Source organism: Simochromis diagramma, unplaced genomic scaffold (genome assembly GCF_900408965.1).
Source record: "Simochromis diagramma unplaced genomic scaffold, fSimDia1.1 OVJJ01000131.1, whole genome shotgun sequence".
Taxonomy (NCBI): domain Eukaryota; kingdom Metazoa; phylum Chordata; class Actinopteri; order Cichliformes; family Cichlidae; genus Simochromis; species Simochromis diagramma.
In genome coordinates this window covers 12,179,249-12,206,162 of record NW_024387200.1, presented here as the reverse complement: position 1 = coordinate 12,206,162, position 26,914 = coordinate 12,179,249, and the positions used below count along the sequence as shown (strand labels likewise).

Genomic DNA, 26,914 nt, shown 5'->3' with positions numbered 1-26,914 from the left:
GGAATCTCCCCCTAAACCTCTTTTCTAACTGCCAGACTAACATCAATTTCTTGACTGTACAGACACATCAAATGACAGAGCTTTTTTGGCAGTTGCTATATCCGCAGCAGTGTTTTTTTCTCTGTGCCATCAGAAGTACCGGCTAACACAAGCTAACAGACTTGTAGTCCCATCCAAAAACCAGAGACGAAGTCATTTGGATTGCAAATTGCTCCGATGTAGCAATTACATCACTGAGTCTCACAATAACCTTCAGAGTTACAGAAAGGTTACCTTGGGGAAATGGAGCATTAGGTTCCATCTCAAATACAGAGTTGCTACTCCTCATTACCATTTCATGACTCAGAGTAAATCAGAGACTTTCTCCTCTGCAAGGTCTGAAAAATTATTTGCTAAACCTGACGCATTCCACATGGATCTCAAAGTTAGAGCTAGCACGTTGGAAACTGAAAGTCTGAGCAAGGGGACTGAACATGGATAATAAATCCGGTTTGAGGATAATGCCTTGCGTGTGGCCCCAGATGTCACTGATGGACATATCTCTTCTGTCAACAGTCATGTGTTAATGAACTGCAAAATAATAATAGAGACTGGCTGCATATAGCCAGTCTCTATATAGTCTCTATTGGTACAGTCAGAGCCGCCTGTCATGATTGCATCTTTTTCTTTCCTTATGGCCACGATGGAAAAACTAATTGAGCTAGTCCACCCACTGAGTGGTACAAGGCATGGAAATCGCCAGCCCTACAGCACCGCAATTACCTACATGCAGCTTCTGACAAAAATTCCACTCAAAATATTTAAAATACACATTCAAAACACCTATTAGACTTCTCCTTATTTGCTCTTCCCCAGACAGATAGCTCTGGCTTTGAACACAGAGCTCCACTTACCTGAAAGTGTACTTAAAGGGAGGAGTAAGTGACTTCTTTCAGACAGTAGATTAACTGATGGCCTACATCAAGGACATTGTCTAGACAAGAACAAAAGTTTTCTATGAAATATTGAAAAGAAGTCTGTATGAGTTGATCATTTTCTCACAGAGATCTTGGCATTATCTAGCAAAGGTCTGGGTTATTTCTAATGACAGAAACTGAAAGTGAAACTGAAAGTGTCCCAAAAAGTGGACAGAAGCTGTCCACTTTTTGCTTTACTTGGTTGACATGCACAGGATGGGTTCGATATTGAACACTGACACAAGATCCTGTGAGTTAAAAAGAAGTACAGAATGATCTGTAGGAGCCAAGACATTGGATCAAACTATCAGTCCTGCAACTAGTGGACTACACAACCTATCACCTAACTGCTGCTAATGTGTGCTCACCACTGGAGTGTTTCAGATGCATGTAATATTGACAAGTTTTCTCTTATGCAGTTAAGGAAGACCTATATCCCTAAAACAGCTGATGTCAGAGTAGTTAAGCCACTAAGGTAAACTTTGGCTTTAAACTTTCATTTTTGATAAAGCTTACAGTTAAGACTTGATCAGATGACCCTGAACTCTCCCTTAATTATGCTGCAATACGGTCAGGCTTCCGGAAGCTTCCCATGAGCCACTGTGTGTTTCTTCTTCACTCACCTCTTTTCACACTCCATCTGTTTACACACCACTCTGCATTTAATCATTAGTTATTATTCATCTCTGTGGCGGGGTGTGGTTGGTGGCTCGGCTGCAGGGGAGGAGTGGAGCAGCGGGTTCAGGGTGTGGTGTCAGGGATCATCATCTAATCACGCCTTCCCTATTTCAGTAGTGGCCAGGCCGGAAAGGAGGACGGAGCTGCAGCAGAGAGCAGCAGGCAGCGAGCGAGCACTGCAAAGTGCCTGCGAAAAGTGTGAAATGGAAAACTGACAACCCAGTCATTGTGAATAAAATAAAAAAGCTGAAAGTGAGCATTCTGACTCGGGTCCTTCAGGGTTACAAACTCTGACTTTCTTCCACCGTGTGTCCTTGAGATCATGTCCCAGTATCTTGGTATATATCTTATCTGGTAAAAGTCTTTCAAAATCCATGCCTCTGACGAGTGTGGACTTACTGCTAAGAAAGTCTCTAAGCTGAGATAAACCTGATGACATCATAAGGGTTGTATTTTTCCAAAACCTAAAGTCTTAGAAAGCTCTCTACAGTATATCTTTAAAAATGCCCTTTGCTGATCAAACTTACAAATTCACTCATATAAACCACATGCTTTATGTGTTTTTAAATACTTTTTTGGCAAGCCTTCATCCCAACAACTCACGAGTAAATGGAAAAAATACACTTGATGTGGCAGGTGTTTCCAGCACTAGAAAAGTGTGAGAACTTCAACTATTCCGTAATACACTGAAGCTGTGAAAACCTCAGTATGAGCCACCGTCTCACTGTGACTGACAGGTGAAAATGACATCTTTACTCGTGTTTCACTGGAAAATCATTGTACATTAGCTGCGGAAGCTTAATGGCATTTATAGCTGTGACGCACTTCAGGGGCACAGACCACATATTGAACCAGTCAGCTTCAATACTCTAGGGGGCTGCATTTAAGCAGCAAAAACACATGTAGCCAAGCTACCCAAGCTCTCTGAGGTGCATTAGGTTTGAACACAAAGCCTCCACACTACGATTTTAATCTCACTTTAGCACTGCAACGATTCCCCAAGAGGGGAGTGAACTTGGACATGAAAGTCAAGCAAAGCTGCCACATTGGACCGCACTGGGCCTTAGTTTGGACCGGAAGACAAAAAAGAAGTGGCCGCTGTCCATGTTTTTCCAGTGTGGAAAAAACACTGAGTGGGATGAGTAAACGGAAACCAGGACAAACTGCTCTCATCCTTCCACCCCCTTGATCCCAGTGATCGCCCGCATTATTTAATGACAGAGTTGCCTTATAAAAAATATGGTTCATAGATGGCTCATGAGTTCTTTGCAGCCACCGGTACAATCATACTGTCACATATGCTGCTCAGCCGATGCCAACACTTACTGTGGCTGGGCAATCACGACTGGGTCATGACAAATCGCCTTGTTGGGTGTCTCTGCCAGATGAGAGCTGCTCAGTAATGTGGGTGGAGTCTGGAAATAACAGCATCCACTCTGCTGCTTTTCAACATGGACAAACGAGAGAAATGAAGGCACGTGTCACTGCTAGATGATAAAATGATAAAACTTTCATGTCTTCTCAGTTTCCACAACACAAATATATCTCCTGTTGTCCCGTCCTACACTGTATCAGCTCTAAAAATACCCAACACTACTATGTTTGCACATCACTGTAGTGCAACCACCCTGCTAAAGCCAAAAAAGTAGTGGTAGTAGAAACATGTTTTGTGCGATTATGCAACGTTTCACATTGAAGTGCTACAATACACGTAGTAACTCATTCTGAATTTAAAAACTCCAAGCAGCAGCAGAATCTCAAAATTAAGTTTAGGAATTATTTGTCACTTTGTCTGGTTACAGACTTCTGAATCCCCACCTGCAACTGTTATGCAGTTCAAACAGGTTTGTCGCTGTGTTCATTATTAGACATTTCCCCTGCTTAGCAAAATCAATGAGTAAGCCCCTTTGTGGGCTGATGGGGATGCCTACTTCCTCATTCAGCAACGGCTGTGGCAAAAATCAGTTTTTCTTCAAAAGAAAGACACTGAAAGGCAGTCATTTTTAAGTACAGCTTGCAATTTAATTTGAATCTAGTCTCAAATCCATTTAAAATATCTGAGAAATGCCACACCGAATAATCTTTCTTTGTTTTCTTTCACGATATTTGTCATGATTTGAAAAAACTGTATTGGTACATGTGTGTATTAATTACTTTTTGCATAACTCAGGTAATATGGTTCATTTTGAGGGGAAATTAATGAACTTTCCCACATCTAATGATGTACAGCTGTTTACAATCGTCATTTAACTGCAAAAAATCATCAGATTTCTAAAAGATGCATACATCACTTTAGACCAGGCTGTACAGTCACATAAAATTTAGAGAAAGCCTCCTTAAGTTGTATATCACTTCCTCAAATTAACTGTCCAAATTAGCATCAGGATATCATAAAGGGTAACGAGAACATCTGACAACCCAAAGGTCAGAGATTAAATCGCTTCAACAGCCTATATCCACATACTGCCTTATTAATTAACAAGAACCCCATAATTTCACTCAGGCTTCTCAGATAAGAACATTAAAAAAACATCTATGGAAAATTAAAAAGTGCATTAAAGGCAGATACGAAGGCTTCTGTTAATCTGACTTCTGGCTTCTACCATGTTCAATAAGAAGTTCAAGAACAAGCAATGCCCCTGACAACCTGCAAGGTAATGATCAGAATCTTTACAATGTGTTCAGGAACAACAGCTTGACCTGCCTCATTATTAATTCACAGTTTTCCAAAATAGCTTGAGCTCTTAGGGTGCCCATACAAATCAATACTCATGAATGTAATATCCAGCACAGCTGAAGGCTTAATAACAGTAGGAGAGTGCAAAGTGAGACAAATCAAGGACAACTGAAGGTGAAAGTAGAAAATTGAATCAGGGGTTGGTTTTAAAGAACATTACTGACAACAGAGGACACCAGTAACAATGAGTGATGAAGAGTAGGGGATGAGGGGAGGATGATGAACATGCAAATGTTTGGTTAAACATTCTGCACGTCACACCTAAAGGCCATAGCTACTATGATTACATAGCTCCTCAAGTGCACTTCTCAAGGATAACCCATCCTCATTTTCAAAATGAGGGGTTTTTGTAAATGGTTTCTAAAACAAATAATAATGATCAGAATCTGCAGTAGAACAAAATCAAATAATTTCCACCATTCAATAATTCACTGTAATTCCCAGCTTTAGGTAAAGATTAAGTACCTGAAGCTACTGCATAAGAAATGTACTCTAATACAAAGAGCACTGTATGTGCTTTAAGCATCACTGCACCAGAAATACGTGCACAAAGTAAACTGTAGCCTAACATCTTACATAGCAATGACCCATTTTAAAACAACAGCATTATGTAAATGTTGAGTTTTTTAGAAATACAAATTCCAAATAATAACAAGTTGTCACTACAGCTGACAGTGTGCTGATCCTATGACGGCCATGACTGTGGGAGCTGTCCAGGGTACTTCTGCATAATGAGCAACAGTATTACTTGCTTTTGCAGTAAGTGCTTTACTCGGATTGTTGTAAAACTATACATTGCAGATAAAGCAAGCTTCTCCTCAGCACTTGCTGCTGAAGCTACAGGGTGCATGCTGCACAGTTCACCCTCACCTGACACTAAAGCTGCAGGGGTGCACAGTGGTCTCCTTTTCATCTGATGCTAACTGTCTAAACTATAGCAACCATCAAACCTACCTGCTAACCCTGACAGACTGCACCAGCAAGGATGACAGAATTTCCTGTTCCAGATAGCGTCCAAAGTTTAGCCGAAAACTTATTAGACTTTTAACAACTTTTTATGTCAATGAGTTATTTAATTTCATTTTTGTTTATTTATTTATTTATTTTACCACTCTGTACTTTACAGCCTGGAGAAAGCCTGTGAAAAGTCTTTGGGTCCTAAACTATGATAATATTTAATGATGTAAAACTTTGATCCTGCTACATAATGTTGCATATGCAGAACTTGCACAAGCAAGTTAGAAAAAACATTAAGAGGAGTCGTTTTTTGTGTGGCCTAAATGAATTATGGGGCAGGCCAAAGCTTCCACTTCCACTCAACAAATACAAATCCCTTGGGACCACATTTTCAAGCAGCATTTGCCTAATTTTTCAACAGAGTTGATATTGCGAATTTTCACGTTTCAGTTCTTTCCGTAAACCTAACCACACTTAAACCAGACAGAAAATCAAGCTAAACAGTCAAAATGCCACAAAGCAAAACACAAAGCTCCCATGAAACAAGTCTTTGTGTTCCTTTTGGTCAGCAATGGTTTCGTTTCAGAACTCTCCCATGGATGCTTTTTGTGCTCAGTTTCTTTCTTATTGTTTAATCATGAAGACTTACCTTAACTGAGGCAACACATGGAAACGATCAGCAACAATCCTCGGTAGTCTGTGGCATTTAAATGATGCTGAGCTGGTACTAACAGGGCTCAAAGTGTGCCAAGAAAATGCCATCTATACACCAATGTTGTTTAAATCAATTTCGGATCTGGCAACTAATCTTTCCAGTTTGGGAATCATAAATTGTAGCCTCAGTGTCCTGTTCTTAGCTGACAGGAGTGGCAGCCAGTGTGGTCTTCTGCTGCTGTAACCCATCTGCTTCAAGGTCTGATGTGCTGTACACTCAGTGATGCTCTTCTGCACATCTGAGTTGTTACAAGTGGTTGTTTCAGTTACTCTCACTCTACTATTAGCTTAAATTAGTCTGGCCTTTCTCCAGTGACATCTGGGATCAACAAGGCATCTTCGCCCAGGAAACTGCCACTGTCTGGATATTGTTTGCTTCTTGGACTTCTCTATAGAGACGTTTGTGTGGTAAAATCCCAGGAGATCAGCAATTCCCAAAATAAAGAAAAACTCACACCTGACACACTTGTCTGGCAACAACAACCACAAAATATTCAAAGTTACTTACATCACCTTTCTGCCCCATTCTGACGCCTGGTGTGAAACTCAGCAGTTTGTCATGACCTTGTCTACATGCCTAAAAGCATTGGGTTGCTGCGTGTGATCGTCTGATTAATTATTTGTGTATAACAAGTGATTAAACAGCCATTCCGAGTAAAATGACTGTTGACTGTTGTTGTACATCAAACCACTATCTGCTTTTTAAATAAAATGCCATACCCTGCCAATTGGATAAAATCAATGCTAAACATTTTCCATGACCATCTGTGCGATCTGTATAAAACAGATACTATAGATATTAAATTATGGTCCTTAGACACCAACAAACAGAAAAATGTTGGGATGCGATGGCCTTTAGGAGGAATTGAAACCATATGTAAGAAAAGAATGAAGGCTATTCTTGACCAATTTATTACTGATCAAAGGCTTTCTCTGGTCGTAGCTTTTCACTTTAACTGAGAGGTTATGTTTTCTTTCATGTAAGTTGAGGAAATACATTGGAGCTTTGAATGCTTGGTTAAAAAAAGGCACTTTGAAATGGTCAGTACTTTCTATGAAACCTCAAAGAGACATTCTGCATGCCACCAAACACATCTATTACTACAATACTGACTCCAAATAGTCTCTTATTAGTCTCCTGCTTTCCCTTCTGTGTTTATCCGACGTATCTCCAAACACACTTGCACAGTTGGCTGACGTTATTGACAGCACAGATCGTTCCATGGCACGCACTGGTTAGACATGGTGACTGGAACCTAATTGTTGATATTTTACCAATGACATTTTATGCATGTAACTGATAGGCATTTGACTGACAGTCAGGTGAATCGTCCCAAGGTGCGAGCCATCCCAAGCATGTAAACTGAAAAATGCAAATGCAACATGGAAAGCCCTTCACTGTTGATTTCTGATGTCATTTAGCTGCTCTCGCCTCTGCAGACTGCTGTGGTTCTGTCTTTAGTGGGTTTTGGAAATCATTTGCCTCTTAGTTGTCCCATTAAGTCCCAGTTGGTCCGTGAGATGCTTTCGATTGCCGTATGCTGTCACCACACAGCAGTTGCTCCACTTGCTGTAACATGCAAATACTATAGGTTTTCTTGTATGTCCTTATATTAGAATGCATAAACTGTTGCTCTCTTAAAGATGATACTCTACATATTGTGAATTTCTGCTGGGAAGTGTAGTTTCCATGTTTAAAGGCATCCCTCTTTGCACTTGGTCTGCAGACTAACCCATGCTTCATGACGTATGAACACATCCCAGTAATAAAACAGTACACATAAACTAGGTCTGATTCCAATCTTTGAACCCACTGCACAAAGATCAATGTTGGACCACCAGTCCATTAGGTCACAACTGAAAACCTCAACCCCCTCCAGGCTGCCAGTGAATGGAAAACTTGCTTATTCTGGATCCAAAGTGATTGCACATACGTTCTGTCAATCCAATAGCCAACTAAGCAGAGGATCCTAGTTCCAGTGAGTATCTCCTAATAAGCACTGTCTGAGAAAATAATTGATGCTGAATCAGTAATTGGAATTGTTGTGTGATATGTGCGAGTGAGCTTGCATGTGTGCGTTGGCATCAATCAGTGATTAAAGGGTTTGCAGTGTCATCCAGGCCCAGAGGGCATAAGCAGCAACATCAGTGAAATGAGAGGGGAAATGATAAACAAACGGGAGTTCATTGTGTATTCATGAACCGCTGCCCATGGGCATCATAGACGTGCTGCATTTGTGTCATATTCCAATCCTTTGAGCAAATAAAGCCACACCAAATAGATGGTAAGTCATAACAGAGCTTTTGATAGACACAGCAATATGGAACGTTCCAAAAACAAATGATGAACAGATCTTTTGTGACCATCATAGCTAATGTTGGGGTTGTTATATACACAAGCACAAAAGTAATGCATTAAGTTTCTTATTGACTCACTGGAGAAAGAAGTTTGTATCACTAATCGCTGCATTAGTCTGCAACGTGACCTACAATATACTGCACCGCAACTGACGAAGCATGCATTAGCTAGCTTTGTGTTAGCATGCTCTGTTTGTAGATGCTTGTAGAGTCGTGCATTAGCAATGAAAGTTTTGTCTTTACCACATTAACCAAAAATAAACTTTTATATCTGTATTAATAAATTACATAATTTATAAATACAGCACTTACTAATACCTAACTAAAGCTTAATAGTGCATCACTGTAGTAATTATAGTACTGCATTACTTTGGACTGCATTACATCAGACACTGGTCACAGCATACTGGAAATCCCAGGAATGGAGGACGTGGCTTAGCCAATGCGGTTAGTAAGAATACAGACAGCTGTTCACTGGATAATTCATTAATTGCTTGCTTATTTCAAAAATGCTACATTGGTGTACATGGCTTCAAGCAACCTTCCAAAATTAGGAACCAGTTAGACTTAACTTTAGCTAATATAATATAACCCCTATTGGATTTTTAGGATAAAAATCGATATGGGTATTTAGTTATTTAAAAATATGACATATTAGCTAAAACCGGCAATACAAACAAGTTTTCCTATGTTTGTTATTTATTTATTCATTCAAATTCATTTTCTGTTTTGCAAAAAGTGGCTTTCTTCACCTGGCTAAATTACTGTGGAAACTTATTGCTGAACACGTACCCTGGTTGGGAGCAAATTATTTTCCAGATTTCAGTTTCAAATCAGTCAGAAGTGCCACGTTACCACTGACTGTTGTATTTACAGTGCACTTTAAAGAAATTATAGAGAATGTATAATGCCCATATAAAGTTATTAAGCCGTACCTTACTAAAACCAGTGAATGAACCAGGCATTGTCATAGGAATGTGCATCTATTAATTTGTTGACACAGAAAATGTATAAATGTTGTTGTACTTGATTCTAACACGACTAAAACACAGAACACACATTTATGGGACTGTAACATTTAAGAATGCCTGTTAAGCACTAAAATGTATTTCACATTGATCTGCCAACAAATTAAAGCAATTGCAGCTTCTGCTTTATTAGGCTGAGGAACAGTAACATTTATGTCAAAATGTATGGATTTTAAAGTTTCAGAGCTGTAATACATACCCACACTCAAATCTGTCTTCTCTGCAGCTCTAACCTTTGTGTTATCTGCAACAGTGTTGCATTTTAATGTTTTCACACATGGATATAGCAGTAATTCATTTCCTATACACAACCTTCCTTTCAATTAAAGTAACACTGTTTCCATGCATGAAAAGGAGCAGGAAGAAGAATAAATTCTTATTGACACCTGCCCTCTACCTGTGATAGTACAAGTAGGCACTTACAACCAAAAATACACTCTGACACTATGTTAATGTTAATATTCTTCTTTGTGTATTTTTAATCAGCCATTATCATCCTTTCATAATGCGTCTGGAGCAGGCAGGATTCATGGGGATCATTTCATGTGGAACAGTGGTTACATGACAGAATGATCATTTTTATGTGAGCGAGCACAGAGTCTGAAATAGGAAACCCTGCTTAAGGGAAAAACTTAATAACCGCTGTCCTAACACTTGCTATCTGCAACCTGGGTTTTAGGTTTTGTCAAGCCAGCTAACTGTCACGGTACTGGTCTGCAACCCAGTATTTGTGTTTCAAACTCAGTAATTATATTATTTGATTATTGTTGTTCATAGTTTTGGTTTTCTTTAGTTCTTAGTGATTATAGTCCTTTCCCTCTTAGTAGTTATCTTAGCATGTGTGTAAGTTTCCCCGTGTTACTGCTTTCAGTGTTCCACATTTCCAGTTTCTTAGTTTTAGTTCTTAGTTTTAGTTCTCACTTTTGTTCTCGTTCTCGTTTAGTTATCAGATGAGCGGAGCAACTTTGGGTTCAGTGCCTTGCCCAAGGATTCTTATGCAACCTTCCAATTAGTAGAGTTGCTCCACCTCATGAGCTACAGCCACCAGTCAGCTGTTAGAAATGCCAATACCAATAGATTGTCAAATAATACAGTCCACCAATTCATTCTCTTTCACTTATACTTATCAGGGTGAAGGAGCGTCTGGGTTGCCAAATTGTCGCAGGGCTAATACAGAAAACCGCTCGCACTCACATTCACCAGGCAATTTAGAATCACCAATTATCTAACCCCACTAACTGCATGTCTTTGGACTGTGTGAGGAAGCCAGAGTACCCAGGAGATCCCACGCAAACACGGGGAGAACATGCTCCACACAGGAAGGCCCCGGCCAATAGCACCCGGCCAGATGGTGGAATCCAACTCAGGATCTTCTTGTGGTGAGGCAGTGCTAACCACTGCGCTGCCTTGCTTCCAAAACTAGTAAATCCTGCAAATAAAATAGGTTTATAATCTACAACTGGTAGCACAACTGGTGCGCACATTTCCACTGGAAAAAACAGCAAAAAACAATAGCATTAGCATGACTCATGAATATTGCTGGACCCAAAGTTGGAAACACTGTCTCATGCTGCTGCAAGAAATTCACTAATGACTGGCAGATGACTGGCTTTAATTTTTTTGTTCACCGCCATTGTTTTTTACATTTTACACTAAGGGTTCACGAAATGTGGTCTGGTTCTTAGAAAGCACAACCACCACCAGCAGGGACACACCGGCAGCACCGGCATTACATCAGTGGAAAAGAGATATTTAGGTGGATGCACTGGCTAGCAGGAATAGAGCACACCCACCCATAAGAACACAATAACGCATACAGACAGCTACTAGTTGAGATTATTTTTTCCCTCCAAATACCATAAAGTATTAGGGACAGATCTATAATTGTGGCATTAAGGTAGCCAAGACTGACTCGTGCCTTTCCATGTCAGTTCCTACCAGTTATTTTTTCTGCAACCACACAACTGCGTTGTGCTACTCTGATTAGTGACTTCAAAGTAAATGTATACTGTAATGAATCTCAAAGGTATACTCACCATAATTTTAAATAAAGACAAACCAACCTTATTTTTTACTGGAGCTGGATAGGACAACCACTGCAAAAGAGAGAAGGTTCTGTCCAGCTCAAACCAACAATGGCTTGGAAACAAATCAGTTTATTGCATCTGGAGAATGCATTATTATATTATTGGAGAATTTGCAGCCAATACATATGGAATCCTTCACAGGGCACATCACTTTCCCATCAGTCTTTTCCAATGAGTGACAGAATGCATTTCCTTTAGCCTTTACTACAATTGCATAAAATACAATATTACAGACTTGATGTGTATTCACATTCAGCAGTAAGATCCTGTTACATGCAGTGGGATCAGTAATTTTCTATGTAGCCTGCAGCTACTAATGTATTCATGGAGACTGAGTGGTTTGCATCTTTTGGCAAATACAGAGCAGCTCACGCTTTGAAATGTGCACTGAAACATTGACATGTGGCATAAGATGTGATGAACTCACATAACCTTGCAAAAAACTTACGATTCATGCGAGCCTTCTTCAGTTTACCCGCAGATAAGCCCTAGCGCTAACCCACCACCGCTTTGATGGTATGATTGATGCAATGCTGATTTATTATACAGGAATACAAAAGTGGTGGTCTTCCCGTTCGTGTCAGCAACATTCCCTGGCTGTAGCTGTGGCTAAACCATCCAAGACACGCATGCACATGTATGCCACTTCTAGTTAAGCAAGTAGGATCACACACACACTTTGAGATGACCAGAAGTGAATCCAATTACTTATCCGACAAACAAAAAAAAAAAAAAACTTGCAAGAAACAATACAGAAAGTGATGCCTGTGCTCTGCAGACTCCTAAGGTGCATGTAGTGGATTTAATTCTCTCATAGTGGCATGTTGTATCGTGCAACAGACTAATGCACCGAGGGCAGATTAGTGTTTGACCAAGCTCTGATACCTTTACATACAAAAAAAGAGAGATGGCACAACAATGCAGCTATAGGATAAAAAAATGGCAAAGAGTGGCAAGTGCGAGATCGAAATGGAGATGTAATTGTAATTGGTACTGAACCTCCCAGCTGACACGTGATAAGAGCCTGTGATGTGGGGTTGCTGTGCCTAGAGAGAACATCATTGTGGCTTATTTTGAAGATATGGGCCTCGCAGAAACAAAAGGAGCCCTGTAAAATGCAAATTACCCCCTTAATTTCCTCGAAAGTCTACAGATCTATATGTGCGCTCGAGAGCATGCTTGGTGTGATAAATCCTGAGGGCATCACAGTGAATGTGGTGAATTCTGGAACTGGTGCATATTCATAATAAGAAAAAGAGAGGAAAGATGTTTTGTATGTGGATGTAGAAAGAGTCCAATAAGTATGACCTTTATCATTGCCTTTTACTCCACAGATCATTCCTTTAATTGACGAAGAGGCTTTTTATGTGACTGCTACACACTTCTGGCAAAAGTCTATCTTCATCTCACTGCAGTTAGCGTGTAATGCGCCTGCTTCAGCACTTGCCTTGCCACTACAAGATCATTAAACTGCCATGCCATTCATCATTTCTGATTCACTCCTTGGGTGGAGCAAAAAAAACACAAAAAAACGGTATGATACATACCAAAGTCTCCCCTCTCTGTGCTTAATACGCACCCATTTCAATGTCAAGCTCAGCTTAAAATGAGATGGGAGATGAATGGGCCTGATGTAAATAAGAACCAAGTGTGGATATTTCTCCTTACCTTGTGCTCAGCCTGCCATGCTCAGACTAATGGGTTATCAATCTTATAGCAAATGACATAAAAATGTAGATTCACACCATTTGTGTGCTGTGCAGTGGCGGCGTTTCATATTAAGGCATTAGCATGAGTCAGGGCTGAAAAAGGCCCATTTGGCCCACTGTTACACTTATATCAAGAGGAGAAGTAGACGTGGACTCTGTTATCTCGCCCTTTCCAGCTTCAATCTTCAAGCCCCATTTTCATTTTTTTCTTTCATTGCAATCATTGAACTGCAGCCTGTTTTTGCCACATTGCTGCTGTTTTAGGCATCAACGTTAAGAGCGTGCTTTCAGCCCTGCCAATCAGAAGAAATGTAAGGCAACAGTCACGCCTGTTGTCAGGACTCTTTAACAGAAGCAATACACAGTCCCGATTAAAAGTTTAAGACCACTTGAAAAATGGCAAAAAAAATCATAGTTTGCAAGTTTCCAAGTAAAGCTTCAACAAGAAGAAATGGGAGTCAGACAAAACATTTTTTGAGCATGCAGTTTATTGAAAACAACACTTAAACTGAAACAGGTTGAAACTGAAACTTTTGATCGAGACTGTATTAACATGTAACTCAGTCTCAGCTCAGCTGGTTTCATTTTCTGGATATTTGCCAGAAAAATGATGGAGACAGCTTTTAATAGCAGCAAAAAGTACATCATATACCAAGGACAAGTAGTTTACAAGTTTTAGGACACTAAAACCACTGTGCCGCTGCTCAGGTGTGCCGTGAGAAATAATCAGGTGTGCCGTGGAAGATTATCTGGTTCCACCTGATTAGTATTCTAAGCGGTCGGCATGAGAAACGGGCAGAAAAATTACATTCTCTTCCACTTTTTCTGTATTCTTGTGTGTTCAACGGGAAAGTATTGATTGCTGCATCCAATCACACAGCACAATGTAGGCATTGTGAAAAAAGTAGTGATAATTTGTATGTATATTACATATAAGTGATTGAACATGATCACTACCGCTTATCACGTCCAATATGGCGGAGAGCAACGAGCACATGACGTCACAAGCAAAACCTCTATAGTGGCAGCAGCTGACTCACAAAGGAGTGAGGTACACTAGTATCAGCCTAAAGTCAAACAACATGTTTGTACTCAACTGCTCCATGTTGACAATGTGTAGCATTGTGAGCGACTCAAATGGAAACGCACACTGTGTTGACTTTCTCTGAACCTCCAAAAGTCAAAATGGGGACATACTGAATGAGGCAATAAAAGATCTGTCAAGTGCCAACAAGGTACCTGTGTACTTGTACAAATGTGGGTTACTGGATCAGCTGTGAGACAGGTTGGTATTATCGAACAGACTAGACACTCGACTAGAGGCTCTATCTATTAGGCAATCCATTCTTCAAAATTTCTTACTGTGTGAATCCAAGGTCACTTCAGGGTAAATTCAGCCAATCCTGTCATTTTATTCATTATACTTTCATAATAGGACTGATGAAAAATTGGATTCTTGATCATTTTCATATAAGAACCATGTCTGCGCTCTACTTCACCTTAAGCATTCATATTACATGTTCTAACTGGCCAGAAACTTTAAATTAGGAATCAGCTCCCCAAAAATTCCACTAGTTTTAATCCAGTTAGAAGGGCTGGCAATGTCCTTTCTTTTTTTTATCTGCCTGCTTTTAACATTCTTTCTTACAATGCCAATTGTAGGAGCATTTAAAGCTCTTCTTGATGCAAAAATGTTGCACAATATAATGTATGTTAAATAAGCTCCTATAAAACAGAACATTTTTTTCCACACTTCAGCACCCACAAACATCACAGATTGAACCTTCAGTTGATGTCCCACACACACAGTTCTGCAATTTTACGTCTATTATAAGCTGAAATGTCAGCAAATTGCCCTTACTTCTACAATACTAACACCATTCTGCACACAGATTAGTCCCCGCCCCCCAATCTAAATTTCTAACCTGTGTTCTGACCACTGCACCAAAAAGTCAAAGAAGGATGTCCAGCCGACAGTCAAGTTACAGCTACAACCTCAGAAGTCAAAGTTTTTTTCAGTCAAGACCTGACGTTCAATTCAATTCAGTTTTATTTCTATAGCGTCAACTCACAGCCACAGTTAACTCAAGGCGTTTATATTGTAAGGTAAAGTCTGAAGAGTTTTAGGGCAAAAAAATCAGACAACCCTGTGTAGGCAATCAATCGGCATCAATCGGGAAGGAACAAGAAGGTATCAGATAAAGATGATTTGCTTCTTTTTTTTGTTCAGCTGATCTCCAGGCTTTTCAAAAATTTGGATCTCCTTTCATCACACCAGGGCTCCCATAAAATTAGCCCACGGGCTAAAGACAAACCATTGGATTCTAGATAAGGCCTTCGGTTCCTTTATTCCTTTATATATAAAAGTATAATATTGATGACCATTACTGTGGACATATACACACAACAACCTTCCAATCCTTCACTGGAGAATTTATCCACAGCTCATAGCTGCAGAGACACAAACATCTCTCACGACAAGTTCATCCAGTATCCTCAAAGAGCAGCTCCACAGGCCGTCAGTGCCACGAGGCTCTCTCCCTTGAACAGTCAGTGGTGACAAATAATCTCTCTCCTACCCTACCTCTGCTTTTTGTCTCTTATTATTCCCTATTCCCCATGCCTTCCTCCTCTCTAGAAAACAGTAAAAGCAGCAGTTTGTTTTTTGCTCTTTCTCACCTCTGTGTTTTGATTACACGCCGCTTTAGTCTTTTCTCCTCCTCTTTTCAACAGTCTTTAATTCTTGAGTCTTTGCTATTGTCAGATGTGCTTTGCGGTGGATTTACTTTGAGCATCCGCAAGTAGTTTCTACACAGAAAAGACTCATGAGTTAACCCAGATTCACTGTAACTCAGATGACAACTGCATGACAGGGAAGAAGGAAACTCGGAAACTGATTAGTCAGTTTTCAAGAAGAAAAAAATCTCAATCCCAAAGTAAAATCTGATGACATACCTTCAGGTACTTCTTAAGGTCCAATTAATCACATGAGTCTCCGTCCAAAAATGACAATGGAGCTAATCGATGCTGATGGGAGAGCATGTCCCTGCTCTCTATCAGGGGCCTTTAAACCCCCATCTGCCGCGGTTAGACCTAATTTAATCTGACACTTTAAATGAAATATCTTAAGCCGTCATTGATCTTGGTGAAACGCTACCCTCGTGATCCCACACAGACACAACCCAAGGGCACAAAAAAGAAGTTGTAAAATGAAAGCTTTGACATGAAAGAGAAGGAAGAGATGAGGGAAGGGAAATGAGGAAAGATCGAAGGAGACGGGAGAAGGGAAGGAAAGCTATTACTTCTATGCGGCAGGAAGCATACTTAGAGAAAGAAAGCTAAAAAAGAGTGAAGAAGAAAAGATTAAAATATGATGAAAGTCGTGCAGGAAGCTGGAATTAGCTGATGATAAGAGTGACAGTCATAATGGAGAGCTGAACAGAAGGACCAAAGCAGGAGACAGGGGTTGAGTCCCCAGGGTTCACCGCTGCCCCTGACACACAGCATCAATGAACCAAACCAGCCCGACATGTTCCTGTTCCACATCTCAGCACCTCAAACCACCCTGGTGCTCATCTCCTTCTCATTTTAAACATGCACTTAAAATGCAGACACAGATGTAAAATGCATGGCTTCATTCCACCGGAGAACATATAAAATTATTATTACTTTTTTTGTGGTCCCAGCACCATGTGAGCTTCAAACCTTTGTCTCTTTTAACTCATTTTACAGAAACCATTTTTCCAAATATTAAAAGTTCTCTAAACAGGAATGATGTACACTAAATTTCCAGATTCTGAATCTGGCCAGATATCTAAACTTGGTTTTCAGTACTCTGACCAACTGGATGGAAACATTTCAGTCATCAAAAAATGGTCTTGAGGTTCAATATCCATCCTTATTACTTGGACAGAAACACCTGGAAGTGGTTTGGTTAGAGAGTGGATTCATTGCAAACAGAAAGCAGAAAACTAACCAAAAATGTCAGAGACAAAAAGACAAAAGGCAGCGCAAGAGGCAAACACAACTCAGTTCAACGAGCAGCTCCAGTGATGTTTATAGCCAAGACCACATCTAAATGGGGTTGAGACAAAGACAGAAACCAGAGCAAATAAAATCTGATACAAAACCAACAAAGCCACTAAAAAGAGTTTGTGTCTTTCCAAATGTAAAAACATGGTATTGCTGTGTTGTGTTATTGTGTTCCAACAAGGAGAAATTTACCAAACACGGTTAAATAATCAAATGGAGTCATGTTAGTTACTTGGATAAAAGTTTGGATCCAGCGTGAATGAATGGAGTAATGCCCATCAGCGGTTTTCAGAATCATTCAAAAGGAAATGATACCCCGCTTCTAGGTTTAAGCTTCCACTGCATGACAGCACACGACAGATAGCGATGAGCGCATATACTGAGTTTCAGCAGTTATCTGATTACCTCATTAAACAAGCTGTGTTCCGGTTATTTATTTGCTGGTTTCAACTTCCTCCCTTCTCTTTGTCAAAAAGAAGAAGCTGTTTTCAGCTGCTCCCTTATTCACAGAGATCACCACAGGAGGTACCCCTGCATGTTTGATTTGGCAGATCTCTTACACCAGATGCCCTTCTTGATACAACCCCAAATGGATTGGTGGCTCCTCCTGGCATCAAACCAGAGATCTTTTACATGTCAGGCAAATGTGTAGACCACTAACTATATGCTGCTTTTCTTTCTCATACAAAGCAAAAAGGCTAAAAAAGAGTGGTAGAGTGGTTAGTACTGCTGCCTCACAGCAAGCAAGTACCTGGGTTCAAATCCCCCATGTGAACAGTGTAGCGTTATGATGTTGTGACTGTGAGGATTCTCTCTGGGTACTTCTTGACAGACTGGTGACCCGTCCAGGGTGTACCCTGCATCTTGCCCTATGGCATCTGGTATAGGGACCAGCCCCCATCCTGTATTATAGGGGAGGGGTGCTGTCCATTGTCTAAATGGATAACAATTATTGCTTGTAGTGACCATTCCAAATAACCAAAAGGACAGATATTCCCAAACACCACTGGCCTTTGGCAACCAGAGTCTGTGGGCTCTTCTTTAGAGCAGGATTCACCAGAGTTAAGGATTTCTCTTGGGCTAATAAAAACGCTTACTTATGCAGCCCCATTCACCCTACCAGACTCTATCTAGCCCCAACATGACTGCAGCGTCCTGACACAACCTCACGCCTGCCTACTGAGTTGATAGTGAACAAGACGCAGACAAATCTGTCTGCTAAGGTTATTAGCAAGGGAAGAAATCCTTACCCCTCTCAATTCTGCAGCTTCTGGTTGAACGAGTGAGGGGGAAGGGGGGGGGGCTTAAGGCCATCAGCGGGCTCACAGCCAGTTCAGGCCTCACACCGCTCCTGTGGGATGCGGATACCAGATGCCGCAGCATCTCACTTGTTACACAATCAAGGAAATAATTGGTGCGTCTGACTTGGGTGTGTAATTCAATTAGGGCAATAAAGAAGCTGTTATTATTCGCTGGAACAAACACAGAGTCTCGCATGGCAAGACGTGCGGTTTATGGTAACACATGAAATGTAGATGATTAGGGAGTTCATCCATGGACAGCTTTTAGGAAAAACTGGACTTAACAAAGATTAAACAATGATAATAAATCAGTTTTAGTTTACTGTCACTTTGTGAACACTTTAGTGTCTGTATCATCACTCTGCTGCTATACAAGTATCTTGGATTTTCTATATTTATATACTATCCACTTTAGGATTTACTATGATTGCTATAGATTTTCTTCATAAGAGAAAAAAATGCCCCAATTGGTTTCTTATCAGGCGACTCTTTACAGCCTTGCACAGACAAAAATCAATGCTGCAACCTAGTGAATCTGTTCAGCAATCTATTATTAAAAATGTTCCAGGAATTCATGAGTCCAGGCTATGAGGGATACTAAACAGATTAGGATGAGTCCAAATTCCCGTCTGCGTCTCATGAAAGCAAACATCATATGATGGTTCCTCCTAAAGTGAGGTTTCGATAACGTGAACCACAAAACCTAGAGCATCTTGAGCTGACAGACATCTTGCAGACATCATAAAAGGAAAAGGGACAAAAGTCCAAGAGTGCATGTCTGCAGCTGCTTCACGTAAAGTTTGTCACTGTCCCCCCCACCCCCCGCGAAAAAAACCCCGAATGATTCCTTGTGGAAGGTAAAGATCCCGTGGCTCAGCTGGCACCAGCTCTTCAGCAGCGCTTTGATGGTGATGAAACTGATTTGAATGCCAGCGGATGGCATGAATCCGAGGAATACTGTTCAAATCGAAAGTTATATTAAGCTAACCAAAGGAAAATAGGCTATCCATGCTTGCCTCGAGATCATCGCCAACTGCACGCAGTTTGAGTAACATCTGCTCCGTCTGTCATGATGCTTTCAACCATCGCTGCTTGATCATTACTCCCCGAACTGCTACATCAACCTCGCCTTGTTGATCTTCCAGCACCTTGCAAAAGTGTTTCATGTATTTACACCCATGGCAGACACACTCATTTAGAAGCAGGTGCAGTCAGGAACGATCCACACTGTGCATCATCTTTTGTTCATTCCCACAAGCCACACATTCCCACGCCCAACAACCCAGCAACACATCACCAAGTCGTAAAATGAGGCGTTTCTCTTTCAAACTGATTGCAAATTGTCTTACCTGATGCAGCTACTAAAGAACGGAGGTTTCCTTTTTTTTTATAAATCGCAGCTCTTCAATCACACGAGAAAACCAAGACGGCTTTTAAGAAGAGGAAACTGCTGATTTGGATCTCCTAGAGGATGTTTCTGGAGAGGACAGATCGGTTCCCAGCTCGGGTGTCTGCGGGAGAAAAAATGCTCTGTTCAGACTGAGAGAAGGCAGCAGGCTGCACACCTCTGAGCGCCAAGCCCGTTTAAGCGCTCAATGGGTGGGTGTAGCTGCAAAGAGGGACACGAGGTGGCGGTGTTGCACCCCAAATGGCAGTCTGTAATCGCCTGTGGAGGTGGCTCTTTCTGCAACCTACTGTGGCATCTGTGAACCAGCAACAAGGGATATGAAATGTAGTCTGCCATGCAAAAAGGACTTTTATCGCAGAATCCACAGGTTGCATGTTGCTTATATGAAGTGATGCAAATCTCATGCACAACTAACCTTATTAAATTTGTGTTTTACTTTCTATTGTGATCACAAAAGACCTAAGGAGGGAGATGTTTGTGTTACAAATGTCTCTGAGAGTACAGTATTTTATTTTACCCTCATTATTTCTTAAACCTTCATTTTCTTCAGTTTGAGAGAAGGCGTTAACTAAAAATCCATTTTTAGACAGAGTTGTGTGTGAGTTGTAGGTAAGGTTCAAATGTTGATACAGGTAACCATGGCTATAATCACAGCCACACAAAAGGTATTTGTGGTGATATTCTTGTCAATAAATCATTGAGTTGATAGCTCACTGTCACTGTCATTATTTCTCCTTAGAGCCTTCCCTACCTTACTTTCCTTCCTCAGTGAAATTGTTGTTGCTTTTTACACCAACACATATATTTATCATTAATGTCTTCCAGGAGGGTTAGAACACGTACAAACATGCTGGTATTGGTGGCTTGTACAAGTTGTCTTGGAACTGGTTGTGAAACCACAGGTGAAGGAGTTGAGGGTGGTGGTAGCTGAACAAATGGATGAGTGACGTTCTGGTGGGGAGTTTCACTTGAATGTCTATTCTCCATTGCTGATGGTGATGAGGTCTCTGGCTGTTCTGCAGCGTTGTCCCAATCCTCATCCGAGCTTAACTGGATCATCCATCCATTCATTCGCTTCTGCTTATCCTTTTCAGGGTCGCGGGGGGTGCTGGAGCCAATCCCAGCTGTCATAGGGCGAGAGGCGGGGTACACCCTGGACAGGTCGCCAGTCTGTCGCAGGGCTAACACACAAGGACAGACAACCATTCATACTCACACTCACACCTAGTGGCAATTTGGATTATCCAATTAACCTATCCCCACAAGCTGCATGTCTTTGGACAGTGGGAGGAAGCCGGAGTACCCGGAGGGAACCCACGCAGACACGGGGAGAACATGCAAACTCCACACAGAAAGACCCCGGCCTGATGGTGGAATTGAACTCAGGACCTTCTTGCTGTGCGGCAACAGTGCTAACCACCGTGCCACCGTGCTGCCCTGGATCACTGGCCTTAAAATGAAAAAAAATATTAAAAAACCCCACAAACAATTTAGTTACTGGTTAGTCCTACAAACTAAAAACATTAATGTACAGTCCGGCATCAAAAGGAGTCTAAAACTGATTTTTAAAAGTCAAAAAGTTACAAAGTGCTATTTTAAGATCATATCTAAATCTGGTGAGCAGCAATGGTCTGCTAAAGATACTGTCAGCTTGTTTTTGTTTTTCTTATAATCACCACAATAAATTGTTGCTTTTAAGGCGTTTTTAAGAAACATAATTACCTCCTTTTCCGCTTCCCTTTTCCCAATCTGCTTCCAGAATCTGACTCAGTCTGCAGATCAGAGGTTGCTTCAGACCTCCGCAGTTTCACCCTGGGATTTTCATAGTTTTCTGTAAATTTTTGACATACATCAACAAAATGTTGTTAGTGAAATTACAGGGAAATTTTTTGTTCTGTCTTTAATGACAGAATATTTGGTAGCAATAAACAAAAATGCTTCTTACCAGCTTTCCCCAAGATGCGAACTCTGTACTGTGACCAGTTTGCATCTGGAGTAACTCCATCCTTATTGATATTGATTCTCCCTGGTGGCCAGAAACAAGAATCTTCCGCTGGTCCTGTAAACCACTTGCAAGGAATTATGGATGCACCTCCACCATCCAGAAAATCAACAACTGCAAATGGTAGCATGCTGGTGAGAAAGCAAAAAGAAGCCAACTAGTACAGCAGTGGCAATGCCACATATCCAGACTTCAGTGGCAAAAGCACCATTTTCTGTTTTAATTCATCAAGTAATACAAGATTCATTTGTTTAGACAGATTTGAAACAAAGTAAATTCCAAGGCATGTTGAGTCCAATGGATAGCTGAAAAAGGCATTACAGTTTTCAAAGACCTGACACAGTGCTTTGACAACTTGGCAATCCTGTAAAATGTTTGCCACAATAAGAATTGTTCCCCCTACATTGAAACAGTTATCTCCCATGGAGCAAGAAACACATGTCTGTCCATCAGTGTATTTTCTGTACTGCTTAAAAGTTCCAAGATCACTTGTTATTGGTCCAGACTTATGAAGCCGTTTAAGAGGAGAGGGAACAGACATCCTCTCTTTTCTTCTGAATACTTTGCGTCTCATAGACGCGCTTGACAATTTGTTCCACAGGTTTATGAGGCCTCCGCACAATCTTTTTCAGTTTACCCAGGAAGGTTTCAAATGGGAAGCAGGAAATACTGTTGATGGGAGTTACACATGTCACACTGAGCGTTTCACTTCCTAAACGTTCTCGTCTTCGTTCTCTTCTGCCTTCAACAACTTTCATCGTCGCTCAGTCCCGTCCCTCGGGACAGTTGCATACATCATGCCGCCTCTTCAGGTGCAAGCGGCGTCCACAACTAACGCTCCATGCAAGATCCTACACTGAAAAGTGATCCGCCTCATTCTCAGGAATCAGCTTTTTAAGAAACCAACGTGGCTCAGTTCAAAATTTTGTCTTAAACAAAACTCATCATCTCGTCTGCGATATGATTTCATCACGGTTTTTTGCTGACATATCATCTGTTCTGGAATTAAATTAATGCCTCTGTAGTAAATAAAATAAAATAATGTCTGGCTTCTAGCATCTGTTATTTAAGGAATGTATAAAAATAAGACATCTTCTGCTCAGTCTAAAAACCCAACTATGACAGAAATCTGTTTGTGTGGTACACCTCACCTTTTTAGGGGTCGGCTTTTTGTCTTTCACCTTGACATCGGCAAATGTTCAAAAACCTGCCCTAACAGCTAAAACTCTGCTGCTTTACAATACCTAAAACAATACTAGGATAGATCTGAAAATATAAAGTGTATTATCCCCCAAAGAAAGGTCTAAAAGAATGTTTAAATATGAACTTTATAATAAACAGGATCTGATGCACCAACTCTTTCTTCAAGAACTCAGCAAACTGGCCACACCGAGTGTGAACCGTGGGTTTACTTCTTGTCGTGCTTCCCTTTTAGAGCTGAACCACGTGCACCCCCCTCCAGAATACTGTGTCTCTATGGGATGCACTTGGATGGAGGAGTAAGGTAAATAGCTGCCAAGGAGGACAGTAACAGAACACTGCTGTAATAACACGCAGACACTCATAAATGTGCTGTGCTGTTTTATGTACAGGAAAAACAAAGAGGTCCATCCACGTTCTCTACCAACGCTCCACCTCACACCATCGTCTCTTTTCTCTTCCCTAAAGAACACAGAGCCTTCTTGTCCTTTTTGGTTTTATGTGTCGTGGGTGAGGATGACGTCGATGACACGGACGTCGTGGACGACGACGGGGAGCGAGGCGAAGGGGACGCCGTGGTGGGGCTGTTGCACAGTGAGGCGGGGGCCGACTGAGAGCCTGGCTGCGGGTAGTTCTCGTCTGCTTCCTCCATGTGGATGATGGCAGAAACGGAGGAAGGGCGGCGCTTGGAACGGACGCTGCCTGTAGGCGGGCTGGGGCTGGAGGGCTCGCTCAGAGGCCGGTGGACGGCAATGGCACTACGGAGGCAGTTGAGCCACTGCTGCTTGTGGAAGACGTCGTTGACCTGCAGAGTGTGTGACTGTGCCTGGCTTGGGTCTTGGGAACGTACCCGGAAAATGTTCTTGGCTGCAGAGAAAGCAGAGAGCGTCATTAGGAACGGGGGCAAAGTGCTGCTCAGGCTACTAGCGGACACTTTCTGGGACGAGCCTTACCTTTGTCTGCATTGCTGAAGGCTCCTCTGAGAGAGCCGCCCATTCTGACATCGCCATCTTGCAGGTCCTCCAGCACCAGATCCTGCACTGCGATTGGCTGCCGGTACACCTGGAAGCACTGGCGCTCGTTCCTGGTGACGGGGCGGGTCAGGATCAGCAGGTCGGTGAACAGGAACACGTGCAGCTTCTGAAAGAATTTCCAGGAAAAACAGAAACTTTCAAACCAGAGCATCATCTGAGCACATAGCCCGCCTCATGTGGGACGGCAGCCTCGTGTTAACATGCAAAGAGAAGCACCGAAGGACGACTTGGAAGTGTGCGCTGTGCTCACCGTGCCGCTCTTGTTGCGCAGCTCCCCGTGACACAGAAGACTCTTGCACCGTTCGATGCGAGCGTCCCTCTGCCTGTCGTCCAGATACTCCAGCTTGTCGATGTAGTACTGGCACTCGGACTCCCCTTTCTTCTTGTTGATGTCAGACAAAACTCCCTGGATGACAGTGATCTGAACACACAAGCAGCCTAATTATTACATGGGAGAGGCACTATGATGGATCAGTGTGTTGAACCAGTTTGTCTCCTGGACTTACAGCTTCCTGCAGGCTGGCAGCATCGGGGTGTTCTGCTGGAGTGTGTCTCAGGATTTCCTTGAGCAGTAGGGGGTACTTGACCAGGCGGGATCTGGGAATGTCCAGGAAGCTCCACAGGTCCAGTTTCCGACTAAAAGGTGACTCGAGGCACCGCTGCAGGAAGTCCTGCACACGTGGGTCTTGCTTCTTCTGGTCCAGCAGCGCCTTGGCTGCCAGCTGGTTACTGCAGTAGTCTTTGTAGGCATTGAGCCTGGGCAGCTGCAAAGGAAGGAGGGACTCTTTATCTAACTGCTAATTCAAAATACGGTTTTACTAGTGTAAAAGCTTTTGATGGCTCAAAAAGTCAAAGACACTTACCCAGCTAATAACAATTTGCCCAATCTGGCCCACGGTCCTGTCTGGCCCCGTGGCTTTGGAGAGCTGCGCCAGAAGGTCCTCGTGCAGTGGGATGTAGGCATCCAAGTTGCCGAAAATGTGAGTAAGCTCCTCCTCCGACATGATGGACAGCTTCAGCATCGGGTCGTGGTACGCCTGTGGATGGAGCAAAGTGATCAGTAATATCTGGGCAGAGCTTTGGGAGCGGCTACTAAAAATATCTTGGTCAACAGTTTTAGGGGTACAAAAAAAAAGACAGAGGAACAATCCCTGTCTTTTCATAGCTCCTGGCTGCGCTGCATTCAAAGCCTGCCAGACTGATTTAATCTGTTTGCTTTATATGTACTCCCGCTGCCTCAGAGCTTTTAAAAGTACAAACCTTGCGTGCAAGCTGCAGGTCCTCAATCAGATGCTGTTCTCCACGAAACAGCTCAAATATGGCCTGAGGAATGGGAGAAGGCACAGACAGATGTTTTTTTAGTAAACATGTAAATCAGGTTGTCATTACATCGTAGCCTAAACCATAGTGAGCTTAGCCAAGATGGCTGAATGGCTTCTAGTCCAATTTAAACCATTTGACACAAAGACATGTGAACTAGTCTAGCAAGCATGTAGAATTCATCCCTGTCTGGACTCCTGGACTCACCTCTTGCCGCTTGATCTCTTTGGTGGAGAAAGTTCCTTTCTGGTGGATGTCTAATGTCTCGGACCATAAGGTGCTGTTCCTCCTTTTAGGTGGTGTGGGGGCCGCTGCCTTGCTGCAAGGCTTCTGGGGCATGCCTGGCAACTTGCCATCGCCCCGGAAAGAGGCCTTCAGAAAGAAAGAACACCACATGTCAGACATGTTGAAAGGGATGTCCCTGTCCCCCCAATGCGCTGTGTTTCCATTGGATGCCGTGAGCGCTTACCTTGATGGTTTGGGCGAAGCACCGGAAGACCCCATTCTTTACCGGAGAAATGAGGTTGGCTAGCGACGTCACCCTGCCGAGAGAACGGACACGCTTGTTGCTGGGTTCCTGCAGAAGGAGGCAAAAACAGAAGGGGAGGTTAGTCATGCAGTTATTCTATCATAACACTATGACTTCATTTCCAGCAGCTCTGGTCAAACATTTACAGAGTAAAGTTTCAGCCATCTCACCTCTAACTCCTTGTTGGCCTGGTTCTGGCAGTCTGTCACTTGCAGAGTCCGTTTGATAGGCACCAAGCTACCCACTTCATCATAAGCCAGCATATCTTTCAGTAGAAACACAGTATCCTTTTAATCCTCACGAGTTGGCTTCAAGTAATCCACACCAGAGAGAAAAAAGGTGGCAGAAAATCAAGAGTTATAAGCACGTAAAAAGACGGAACAGATACACCTTCCCCCTGTTTGGCTTTTTCTGGCATGGGGCTCCCTCATCACTCTGCCTCACACTGACAAACCATTTGTTACAGTCTTCTACATTTAGTTCAGATTTCTGATTTTACTTTTAAATCCAAAGTTAACTGAATAGTAGAAAATATGTCCAAGAGAGACACGATCTGTGCAGCAGGGCTCATTAATTACACTGTTCTGCACATACATTAGCTGAATAACTGATGGATACTCTGAGGCATTGTTTCTTTTTACCAAATTCATCAGGATAAGGGCCAGAGGCAGGAAACAGGTTGATTTTTTCATGTTATCCCATCAGTCTTGAGCTCCTTACCTTCAGTCATCTACAGGACAGAGGCTCTTATCATGTGAAGACAGTTTGGTGAAGGGCTGAAAGACTAAAACAGTAACTTACTATGATAAAGATTTATGATTCTACTGCACAGAGAGAGAATGACAGTAAAAAGATAAAACATTG

The 26,914-nt window shown here is 42.0% G+C and overlaps 2 protein-coding genes across 3 annotated transcripts in view; both read right to left on the bottom strand.

Annotated features, from left to right (window-relative positions):
• nav3 (neuron navigator 3) overlaps window positions 1–20,114 on the bottom strand; it is a 398,636-nt gene extending 378,522 nt beyond the window's left edge. Inside the window, exons 1-2 of one of the 2 annotated variants that reach the window (XM_040050291.1) lie at window positions 19,907–20,114; window positions 2,799–2,808 (exon numbers count right to left, since the gene is read on the bottom strand). The gene's annotated coding sequence lies outside the window, so the exon portion shown is untranslated. The remainder of the gene's footprint in view (window positions 1–2,798; window positions 2,809–19,906) is intronic. The other variant, XM_040050289.1, reaches the window with a different exon arrangement.
• A 3,011-nt stretch (window positions 20,115–23,125) lies between these two features.
• Window positions 23,126–26,517, bottom strand: LOC120745808 (neuroepithelial cell-transforming gene 1 protein-like). Its single transcript, XM_040050966.1, has 9 exons — window positions 26,221–26,517; window positions 25,991–26,098; window positions 25,729–25,893; window positions 25,462–25,524; window positions 25,065–25,238; window positions 24,708–24,965; window positions 24,452–24,622; window positions 24,121–24,307; window positions 23,126–24,034 (listed from the first exon to the last, which is right to left on the bottom strand). The coding sequence occupies exons 1-9, from the start codon at window positions 26,311–26,313 to the stop codon at window positions 23,604–23,606; spliced, it is 1,650 nt and encodes a 549-aa protein (XP_039906900.1). The 5' UTR covers window positions 26,314–26,517; the 3' UTR covers window positions 23,126–23,603.
• Between the last annotated feature and the right edge of the window lie 397 nt (window positions 26,518–26,914).